At 33.7% G+C, this 12,633-nt stretch overlaps 1 protein-coding gene across 1 annotated transcript; it reads right to left on the reverse strand.

The window, feature by feature from the left end:
* Nucleotides 1-4,612: 4,612 nt before the first annotated feature.
* Nucleotides 4,613-5,593, reverse strand: LOC118928690 (olfactory receptor 14A16-like). Its single transcript, XM_036918167.2, has one exon. It carries the CDS (start codon nt 5,591-5,593, stop codon nt 4,613-4,615), a length of 981 nt encoding a protein of 326 aa, XP_036774062.2.
* Between the last annotated feature and the right edge of the window lie 7,040 nt (nt 5,594-12,633).

Genomic DNA, 12,633 nt, shown 5'->3' on the forward strand with positions numbered 1-12,633 from the left:
AAGACCAATTTTTTAAAACTGAAAGAGGTTGCCACTTCCCCTAATATATAAAGACAAACACAGAGAGATAGGAAACATGAGGAGACAGAGGAATATGTGCAATACCAAAGAACAAGTCAAACCTATAGAAAAAAAATATTAATGGAACAGATGAGCATTCTAACAGAGTTCAAACCAATGGTCATGCAGATGCTCTCCCAACTCAGAAGAATGGGAGAACACAATGATAATTTCAATAAAGTGATAGAAAAAAGAAGAAAGTACCAAAGAAAAGTTATAACTGAAATGAAAAATGTTCTAGAAGGGTTCACCAGCAGAATGGATAAACTCAAACACAAATTGGTGACTTGGAAGCCAAAGCAATGGGAAATACCCAGGCAGAGGAGCACAAGGACAAAGGAATGCTAGGAAGTGAGGCCACCATTAGGAACCTTTGAGACAACATTGAGAACAGCATTTTCATTAGAGGGGCCCCAGAAGGAGAAGATAGAAAGAAAGGGCCAGGAGAACTGCATGGATAAACAATGGTGGAAAACTTCTGTTATATGGAGAAAGGAACAGGTACAGTAATAACAAGAGTTCCAAATGCCAGGAACTAAAAGAGAAACACATGGAGAAAAATTATAATTAAAATAGTGAAAGTTAGGGATAAAAAGAAAGGAACCATAAATGCAGAAAAGAAAACCAGCATATTACCTATAAGGGAAACCACATAATACAGTAAGCAGATTTAACAGCCAAAACTTAACAGGCCAGAAGGGAGACATGGCATAATTAAACTAATGAAAGGGAAGAAAGATTAACAACAAAGAATTCTCTAACTGGCAAGGTTATCATTCAGATTGATGAAGAGAATAAGAGTTTTCCAGATAAAAAAAGCTAAAGTGGTTTATCATCACTAAACTGGCCTTGCAGGAAGTATAAAAAGGAATTTTCTGAGCTAATAAGTGGAACTAGTTAAAAATAATAAGACATACAAAAGTAAATATCTAACTGGTTAAAGTATATAAAGGTAGTTGATTAATCACTTACAAATCAAGTATGAAAGATAAAAGAACAAAATTATAAATTAAAAATACAATTGTGAAGGCATACATAAAATAAAATATCAGATGTGTCATCCAAAATATAACACATGGGGCAGTGAGTAAAAATGTAATGCTTGGGAATATGTTTAAAATTATGTTACCATAAACTTAACAGAGACTGTGATATACATAAGATGTTATATGTGATCCTCACAGAAAACACAAAGATAAAACCTATAGTAAACACACAAATGAAAAAGAGAAAGGAATCTAAACATAACACTATGAAAATGCTCAAATAACAAGGGAAACAAGAAAAAAGAAAGGAACAGAGAGAAACTACAAAAAAAGTGAGAAAAGCAATTACCAAAATGGCACGAAGTACATGCCTGCCAATAATTCATTTGCCAATAAATGGCTAAATTCTCCAATTGAGGATATAGGTGGCTGAATGGAGGAAAAAAAGAGGCCCTTCTATATACCACCTGCAAGACTTACTTAAATCCTAAGGACACTCACAGACCTAAAGTGAAAGGATGGAAGAGTTACCATGCAAATGGTACCAAAGGAGGGTGGACTCATATCGGACAAAATAGACTTCAAAACAACTACCGTAACAAAATACTTATAACAGTTATGAATATCTACGCAGCCAAGCTAAGAGCACCTAATTCTATAAAGCAACTACTGAGATATAAAGGGATAAGGAGAAACAACGGAATAATAGTAGGGACTGTAACACCTACTTACATCAATAGATAGATCACCCAGACAGAAAAAATCAGTGAGGAAATTTTGACCTTTAATGACACATGAGAATAGAGGGACGTCACTATATACATATACACACACACACACACACACACACACAGAACATTGTATTCAAGCAGCAAAATGCACATCCTTTCCAAGTGGAAGTGGAACATTGTACAGAGTAGATCAATGTTAGGCCCCCCAAAAGTCTCAATAAATTTAAGAGGACTGACATAATATGAAGCAACGTTCTGAACACGGTGGTATAAATCAAGAAATAAATTACATAAAGGAAACTTGAATGAAGTGCAAACACGTGAAGACTAAACCACATCTATTAAACAACCAAGAAAAGGTCATCCTGTGCACACTACCAGCTATTCCTTTGGAACCTTAGCTGAAGGTTTCCATATGGGGTATGTGGTCTGAAAGACGAAGGTCTCAGCTCTGGGCAGACACTTCTGTCAACTCAGTTCAACTCTGGGAGAAACTGCCGTATCAGCTTTTGTCTGGGAAGACCTCTCAGCGAGCTCAGCCATCCCGTGGGTTTCCAGCAGAAATGCCTGCCTACGTTCATGAAAAGACACGTCCAGTAAACTATGTTGCCCACACTAAAACAAAGTGTCTCTTCATTCTTTCCTTCTTTATTCTCTATATAACTTTATATTTTTACTCATGTGTAAGTTTGTGTATGGGTGGGTGTTTGTAAAATGTTATTTCCTTCTCTGTAAAATGTTCTGGATCATCTTCATGTTGAGTTCATTAACTTGTTTTAATCTTTAAGCTTTCATTTAATTTTTAATTTAAACAACAATCTGTTTCCATTTATGTTAGTTCTAGTAAGTTTTTCAAATCTTTATAGTCAATAATTATTATTCACACTTTGTTTTATTCTTTTTAATATTTTTAGTTTTAAAAATATGGCATATATTAACCTTATGAGTCAACTACTGGAATGAATGGACCACTTGAATATTTAATTTTTTAGATCAATGTGTGTATGTATACACATATATGTATTTTCATGTATTATTCTTAAGACATAATTATATGAACAATAAATTATAACCCATTAAAATGATAAAAATAAATAAGTGTTAAATTATCCATTGCTCATATATCATGCAAATGCTCTGGAATATCAGTGACATTAAAACAGGAAGCTATTAGCTATACACATGATGGATATAAAGCTGAATTCATATGAAGCATATTTGCCTAACACTGAGGTTTAAATCACACTTCGTTGCACTTCTTGATAGAAAGAGAGCAAAATGGGTAATCAACAGAAGAAAAAAAGATGACTTGAAGTTCGATTACTTCCCATCATATATACAATATATGAATACATCTCTGTATTGAAAGGAGAAAATATTAGAGCTAAATATATGTATAAACAACGTACTGTATTCAATTTAAAATATAGATTCAAAGAAAATGAGTACATATGTGTATATATGTAATTATAAATAAGTGTAAAGTATAATGTGAAATTCAAATTAAGTAACCAGTATTGAAGTCATAAATTTATTAACCCTTGTACATTTTTGAAGACATGATTGTAATATGCTAAACTTTTCTTCTAAAACATAAATATGTACCAATTATACTCGTGGTGAAAAATATTGTACTCAATGTCAAAAACTAAGTCAATCATTTCAAAAGGTGAAGATTTGGGAATGTAATAAAAGCATAAACAGACAAGGCTCACATCATTACCCCTCACTTTTCTCCAGTAAATTCTAACACTTCTTTTCATGTAAAGATTTATTTGGTGCACATTAGCTGAGATCATGAGCCAGAAATGTATAGAAACTTATGCACATATGTGTATATATATATAGATACATATTTCAGCAATATTATCTGAGAAATTTAAGTTTGTTCTGCAGCAGATTTTTCTTCCTGTAGTTATTTGATACAGAGGTTGAATTGGCAGTGCCTAAAATGAACTCTAATAAAACACACATCAAGGAATCCCATATCATTTATATTTGTGTCCTGGTCAGTTATAATGGAAAATTAACACCACTTTTAAAATGTATAAGAAGTATATTGTAAAGTGAAATTTTTAAATAAATAAAACAACTAATTCTGCAATTAGACCACAAATTATTAATATATTCTTAGTTTTTTCCATATGTTATACAATTCAAAGTTGTTGAAATGATGTATAAACATGGGTGTAGTAAATACAAAGTTTATGGAGAGGTAGAAGAACTGCCTGTCTATGGAGAAGTGAATCTCCCAGGAAGAAGTGTCCCTCCTCTTTTATTCTCTTTATGAATTGCTTTTGAGATAGAAGCAAATGTTTTATTTGCCACTGTTCCAGGTTTTAGATTTAGATAATGCAAAAGAACCAGTATAATCCGCCAGTACATGCTAAGGAAAGATTAGTTAAACAGTATAGAGCAGGAAGAACACAGACATTTAAGGCAATATTAAGGAGATTCAGAACACCCAGGCTGTTTCCAGGGGCCATTCTTAGTCACAGAGGACATATTTCCTCTGGATTGCAAACCAGAACACCTGGGAATCCACATTCCCTTTCAAGTATGAGACTTTTCTGACTATCTACTCCAGTACCCAATAGCAGGATGCATGATTAATAAATAAAAATCAAGACAGCCTAACAGAAACCAGGTACAAATATGAATGGGCACATTTTTTCTACCAATGCTTGAAAGCTGTAACTGTCAGACCTGAGGACAATTTCATTCATTTCCATTAGTATACTTTATTCCAATTTGCTGCAGAATCACCACCAGGGTTCCACGTAACCCTGGAGATAAGCACAGATTTGCAACTGAGCAGCTAAATTAATCTTGGACTTACACAAATCTTAAGAATAAAATGCCTTTATTCTTGGAGAAAAATGATATTCCCTTCACCCAGAGCTTCTTAGTGATCAGCTTCTCCAAACCAGCTCTCATGGCTTTGTTTCTTAGGCTGTATATGATGGGATTAAGGGAAGGAGGCAACAAAATATAGAAAGATGAGAGAACATGATCAGTGACTGATGTAGACTCTAAGATTGGTTTCAGATAAGCAATAAAAGTAGTTGAGAGAAAAAGTACAACCACTATTAGGTGTGGGAGGCAAGGGGAATCGGCTTTTGACTGTCCTTCTGTGGATGCAATCTTTCTGACGGTGGAGAAGATGTATATGTATGAGATTATAATGCAGATAAAGCAACCTAAGTTCAAGACTGCATTAATAAGAATGACCACGATTTCTGCAGTTACATTCTCTGAGCAAGAAATAGCTAACAACTGGGGAATGTCACGAAAGAATTGCTGGATTTCATTGGGCCCACAGTAAGTTAGGGAAAAGGTTCCTGCTGTATGAAAAACGGATATCAGGCCACTACTGAGCCAGGACAGAGTCACCATGTGCACACACAGGCCCCTGTTCATGATGAGCTCATAGTGCAGAGGATGGCAGATGGCAGCATAGCGGTCAATGGACATCGTTGTGAGCAGGAACAGCTCTGCCACTGCGGCAAAAGGCACCAGGAAGACCTGCATGACACAGCCAGAGAATGAGATGGAATTGATGTGAGTCAAGGAGTTGGCAACAGTTTTGGGCACAGTGGAAAACATGAGGCAAACATCAGAAAGGGACAGATTCTTTAAGAAGAAGTACATGGGTGTGTGCAGGCAGGGATCCAAGGATGCTATGGTGACAATGTGGTCATTCCCCACTAGGGCCATCAGGTTGATCACTACAAAGATCCCAGATTGTAAGAACTGAAGCCTCGATGGGCCAGAAAAGCCCAAGAGAAGAAATTCTGTCACCGAGATATTCTTCATTCTTGATGAAAAGCTCTGCATTTAAAAAAAGAAAAGGTATGGTTAAAGTGGTCAAAATCCTACACCTACTTAAATTTACTTCAGTACAGCTAAAGAAAAAATGTGTTCCTTTTTAATGTTTGTCACTTGAATGTGTGTGTGTCCATGTGTATTTGTGTTTGTGTGAAAGAGAAAGTGAAAAACAGTTTTAAGAGTATATTTTCTCCAACAACATAATCCAATTAATTAGTCATGTGTTGTATATGTACCTTTCTTTTCAAAGTTTCTGTTTCTCTAGGTGTCTAAGTGTTATAATGCAATGGACGCATGTGTACAAATTGTTTACCATATTCACTGCACCATGCTATCTATCCCTCATGGAGAAAAATCTTCATTTACATGTGAAAGGAAGTGAAGGGATAGATATGAAAAATGCAAACACTGCATGCCATGTCCTTTATCCTTGTGCTTTACAATTTTTTACTTTTAATCAATGGATTATTTGACTTAAACTTAATTGTTCTCATTTTCATCTTAAATATGAACTTCACAAAACAATAGGCATTCTCTAAGGTCATTTCATACATTTTTGATATCTATATGCCTAGAAAGATGATAGAAAGATTGGCTCCCTCCAAAAGCCGTCTGATCTTTTAAATAACAGGAGTAAACAATTGCAATCATTTCAAGCAGGTATTTGTCATTTTCTACAGTGCACAAGTTTTATTAAAATACTACTTCACTTAACTCTCATAATACTATTAATGTATCTTTTTATTTACTAGTTTTGGTCCAGGCTTCTTTTTATTTCATTATCCCACTAATGCTACGTGTTCTCTCCCTCTCCCCTTCTCTCTGCACATGTATAAATAAACACACCTACACACAAGTTTTAAGCACTGTATGTGTGTGTGTCCTGTTTTATACTTTGAGTAATATATATAAATAATAAATACATAAATAAATAAATAATGATTGCAATTGGATATTTGAAACACAATATATCTGCTCTCAGACTTTACTAGAAGAAAACAACTTCAAACCAACAATTTCAAAATTATATTCACTACAGATTATCAGATTTAATAGTGGAGAAGAGATTTATAACTGAATTATACCAGAATCTGCATCACACATAATCAAATGCTTAGAATTTTAAAAGTATTTTTCTAATCTAACCCATATTTAAGGCACCTTCCCATTTCATATGAATCAAAATTAAGCAATGTTTATTAAGACACCAGCTTAAGATCCAAGTTATATTCTGTATATTTTAGTAGTATTTATTTCCAAATTAGCTATATTTTAATTACTTCACATCATTATTTTAGTTCATTCTTCATTACTTTCTGCTTATAACTGAAAAAAAATGTAACTAATATCCTAAACGATTTTATTGATTCCAGTGAACTCAGCATCCTTTTATGCTTTAAATAGTTCTGTAACTGTTTCAAAGTCTAATATGTATTTGTTATATGAGCTCATGTTTTGGAACATAAGTAAATATATACATATCGTTTTCCTGGGGCCTGTTAGCAAACCCATAGTTTAGAAATCTTAAAATTAACATGTAATGACCCAAGAAACTTTTGAGGAATTTAAGAATTTTCTAGCAGGTGTATGCTTTTCTGTCTGAAATCATTATCTACATCCAGATTAAAAGAAAATAAACTCACTAAAGTGTTCTGTAGAAGATTCAAGACATCAGCAAGCTCTGAGTATAGTTGCTGGTGAAAGTATTAACAATGATTAATCCAGAAGGACATCACTAATTCTGACTTTCAAGAATTGAGAAACTCCTTTCCTGAAAGTCACTTTGATTCTTGATGTCTCAACTTTAGCACAGTTTTTATAAAGAGCAATCAGAACGAGTATGACGATGATATCAGTTTTCCATCTCCCAAAGGCTTGAACTCTGGAATATTCCAAAGGGAAATGATGCCACTTTCATTGGAATTGATTTATGTGATCTGTCCCTCACTGTTATGGGACAAATCTTGGCACTATGCGACCTGTGAAAATAAAGTAGCACAATGGCCTTTCCTTAATAAATGAGTCACTTCCTATGTTGGCATGCAGTCAAGAATCTCCATAATTGGTAAGAAGTCACTGAAGAAATATATTTACCCAGACACCCAATGAACTCTTATGGAGAAGAGCCATTTACCTGGCACTTTTCCAGGTGCTGGTCATCTTACTCCCAGTACAATTACACTTTTATTAACTAAGGATATTGAAATCACAAAGTCATATTTCCACATGTAGTGTTGGAGTGTCCATTCATATTGTAGAGATCTGGGCTGACAAATACGTGATTTCAATGGTTGATATCAGTAGCAGTCGGGGACTGTGAAAATGAGAAACCGAGTCAGAATGACGTTTTAAGCAGAGGGCTTAGACTTCTTCAGGAGACTAAGCACCAAGGCAGCGCTCCCCTGTGCTTTTATTGTTACAGCAAGCAAAAAGACAGGCATCGATTAACAATTATAGGATGAGTTTTTTCATCAAGCTAAATAATTGCAAGCTAATTATTTATTAAAGTTTCTCTTATGTCTCATCAAGTCATCCGGCCACGTGAGCCTCATGGTGTGATCCTCATCTGAGTTTGCCTCAGAAAGGATCCCGAGAAATGTTTGCAGTCCTTGTCACACTGCTCATGACTCACACCAGATTCCAACATGCAGCGCCTATAGTTCTTCTCTCTTCGATTAGTTTCAGCTGTAGACTAAGCTTAAGCAGAAACTAAATTACAGCAAGGTTAACTGCTGGGGTATCTACAGATATCAATCAATATCACAAACTCAAAAACATCCAGTCCATACAGGCAGTGAGGCATATGAAAGATAATTTAACCAACTAATAATTAATTTACTTATTCTTAGCACTGACTACATAATAAATTAGCTCACATTTAGAGAATGTTCAATAATTGATAGGCCGTCATGTACACAAATTCCTTGAGAATGAGTGCAATGGAAATGCACATTACTATGATGTGTTAAATTCCAGAGTCAGTTTTAAAGCTCTTGTGAGATTTTTGGAAAAAGCTTAGCAAATACCAACTGTCTAACAATATTCAGAAAATAATATAAGGACATTTAAGAAGTCCTTGAAATTTGAACTCAAAAAGAAGTTATTTGAGAAAACAAGTTTCTCTTTCTTCAAGAAAATAAAGTTATTCAAGTTCAAGAAAGAATCCGCTTACTCAAAGAGAAGATCTTTGTAAATCCAGACAGAGGAAATTTAACAACCAAAAAGCAAATGAAGAAAGCAGCCATCTGCATTAATGAGCTTCATCAGAGACGTTAATATATGTTTTATGGATGTCCAAGAAGGAAAACATACAGAAAAAAGGTAGAAAAGCTTACTTAAAAAATATAATGACTGAAAACTTCCAAACTCTGTGGAGAGAGATAGGCATCTGCGTGCATGATGAATAAATGCCCCTTACAGGTTAGAACTGAAGACTTCATTGAGGCACTTTGTAATCAACAGTCAAATATTAAAGAACAATAATTTTTAAAACAGCTAGGAAAAAGAGGCTTCTCACATACAAGGGAATCCCCACTAGGTTAAATGGACATATTCATTTGTGTTTCACTTTACTGAAATTCATAGATATTGTGTTTGTTCCAAAGTGAAGGCAAACCTGTACTGAGGAAATCTTTGGCAATAACACTCATTTGTAATAATACTCATTTTTGCATTTGTCCTCTTATTTCCATTTCCTGGAACTTAATAACTTTGTAAAGCATATAATTACTCTCTAGTGTCTTTTCATTTCACAACAAAAACTCAGTTTAACATTACTTTAGGGGAGGTTTTGAAGTAATGAGTCTCTCTGTTGATTTTCTGGGGCTCTTAAAATTTCTCCTTCATGTTTGAAGGATAGTTTTCAGATATAGCTCTCAGTTGACAGCTTTTTTTTTCCTTTGGGCACCTTAAATATGTAATTTGGCTGCCTACTCTTCTGTAGGTTTTCTACTAACAGATTTGTTCATAGTCTTTTCTGGGTGTGCTTCCTTCAAATGTCACTCTTCCCTTGCTGCTTGCAAGACTGTTTCTTTTGTCTTTCAACAGTTTGATTATAAAGCATCTCAGTGGGTGCCTATGTGAAGTTCATTGACATTCCTGGATTTGCAGATTTAAGTATTTCCTTGATTCTGGGAAGATTTCAGTTATTATTTCTTCAAATAATCTTTGTGGCCTTTTCTTTCACTCTTTTATTTCTGGGATTCCCATACTGCATGCATTTTTCTGCTTGGTGTTCTCCAAAATTTTCCTTAGGCTCTGTTCACTTTTTTTGTTCCTGTGTCTATTTTCCTCAGCCTCAAAAGTTCAAATGTCTTATCTGCAAATGGGTTCAATATTTTTCCTGCTTGTTAATGTATGCTGTTGGAAACCTTTACTGATTTTGTTTCAACACATTTAATATTTAATATTAGAGAAAATTCTGTTTAGCTCTTTCATACAATTACTATGTCTTTGTTAATAATCTTTGTCAATATTATTTTCCTTCAGTTGCTTTTCCGTGTCTTTCCTTTAGCTTTTTAACATATGTAAGGCAATTAAAAATATCATTGTCTTATATCTACTGCCTGCATTCCTTCATGGGTAGGTTCAGCTGTTATTCCTATCATAATACATAATTTTTATACCTTGCATAACTTGTGATTTTGGTTGAAAATTGGACGTAAAAAAGAGCCACCTCTCCCAAATAATCCAATATATATATTATAAATCTACTGTAATCAAAACGGTATGGTCATGGAATTAAGACTTATGGACAAATGGAAAAGAATAAAGAGTTGCGTGTGTTAACAACTAATCTTTGACAAGGACTCAAAGAGAAAACAATAGAGAAAATATCTTCAATAAATTGTACAGAGAAAGCTGGATAGTCAAATGCAAAAGAATGAAATTTGACATCATCTATTCTTACATAAGAAGTAACTAAAAGTGGAAGAAAGACTTAAATGCAAGACCTGAAAATAGAAAACACTTCAAGTAAAATATTGGGAAAACTTATATTGACATGGGCAATGATTTTTAAATATGACAGCAAATGTACTGAAGAAAAAAAGCAAAAGTAAACATTGAGACTAAAGCAAACTAAAAATACTCTGCACATAAAAGGAATGAATTAAAAAAAGCTATAGTGGAAAATTAAAGAAGGTAAGATTATACATACAAATCATATATCTGATAAGGTGTTAGTTAAATCTATAATATAGAAGGAAGTCCTATAACTCAGGGGCAAAAATATCTCACAAAACTTGATTTAAAAATGGGCAGTAAACCTGAGTAGAAATTTTTTCAGTGAAGACATACAAAAGGCTAGCAGGCATATGAAAAAATGGTCAATATCAGTAATCGTCATAGAAATAAAAACCAAATAGCAATGAAATAATAGGATGATTATTAACAAAACAACAAACAACAACAAATTTCCCATCCTGATCTCAAGCCCCTTTACTTATTACACACCCACGGCTTATTATTCTTTGTTAAAAGTATATAAGATTATGGTTACAACAGCTTCTTCATGTTCATTTTCCTTTTGAAGTCACCTATGGGCACATACAAAATAAAATAAAATGTGCATGTTTTTCTCCTGTTAATCTGTCTTATGTTAGTCCAATACTTAGTTGAGGCATAAAGCCTAAAACAGTAGAAGCAATCTGGTCTCCCCTACACGAGGCTGGCACACAGAATTTCCTGTGTGAGAATACAGAATTTTTCCCTGTTATTGTTAGAGTTTGCATATGGATTTTGATATTCTGATAGAAAAGGAAGGGTTGGAAAAAAAGGGTAAAGTGCAGTATGTTTTCCATTCAGATGTACAGATATTTTTTATGATAATTTCCATTATGTGTGCTTTTAAAAAAAATTAATTGGACATTTGAGAGAAAATTTAGATTTAATTTATCCTAGAAAATGATGTGAAGAAGTTAAACTAAGAAAAATTTCAAGTATTGGCATGTGCAAGAAACTCCTGATTTCATTATATCCTTTTGCAATTACAGTAGGCAATTTAAAACTTTGGTTGTCTAAAATGGTGCTTTTAGTGATTTAATCTGCCTATGAGGTAACTGGGGATCTTGTTGCCATGCTTAGTATCCTTCAAGATGTCTGGGTTTCGATATGCATTTCTAACAAGTTCCACATTACTCTGATGCTTCTAGAACACTGTTTATGCTTTGAATAGCAAGATTTCAGGAGGCAATCGAGTGGAGAACATTCATCCTAAAAAGCTTGGATAGTTTTTTCTTCCAGCACCCTTTTCATCTGTTTTGTTACACACTGTGCTGAAAACCTGAAAATTATAGGTTGTTAATAAACATAGAAAGTGAACATAGCAATGGAAAAACCATTTTCTTTTCTTTCATTTTTATTCTCCACTGGTAAATTTAAATGAGTGCTTGAACATTTTTGTACTGTTTGTTCTAAGTTTATCCTTTTGGTGTCCCTCCAACATTAACCTTAACTTCTGGTTCTTAAAATCTATATATGTTGAAAATCAGTTATATTATCCAGAAAAAAATCCTAATTATCTAATACTTCCCTACTATTTTGTAAGAAAATCTCCATTTATTTTAATATTCACTATTAAACACATCCATGTATAGAACACATGGCTGATCATATACATTTAATACTTTTATTGAATAAACTTTGAAAAACAAAATGTTTATTTAATCAATTATATAAAACTGTTTTATATATGTTAATAGTTAACTACGAGATTCCATGACTCTGCTCCATTTAGCATAAATAATTTTTGTCCCATGATTACTGATAAGGTTAAAATATTAAAACATTCAGAGGAAACATTGTATGACACTAAGCCAGTCTATTTCTGACTGGGGATGGCTTATGGGCAGTGAGCTTGTGGTGAAACAAGATATTTGTAGAATATCTACTTTAAAGTAATTCAAACCAAAATGTGAAGTGCAGAGAGATGCCCATATCAGGTGGTATCAATCTCATAATTTTCAATATTTACTGTTTCTATATGTGGTATGAGAATCCATTCTAAATTGCTTCATAGAGTTGATCCC

This window comes from Manis pentadactyla, chromosome 13 (genome assembly GCF_030020395.1).
Source record: "Manis pentadactyla isolate mManPen7 chromosome 13, mManPen7.hap1, whole genome shotgun sequence".
Classification (NCBI taxonomy): domain Eukaryota; kingdom Metazoa; phylum Chordata; class Mammalia; order Pholidota; family Manidae; genus Manis; species Manis pentadactyla.

What these genes read in the sequence shown, in the direction of transcription:
- LOC118928690 (XM_036918167.2), bottom strand. Translation starts at nt 5,593, where the DNA reads ATGAAGAATATCTCGGTGACAGAATTTCTTCTCTTGGGCTTTTCTGGC.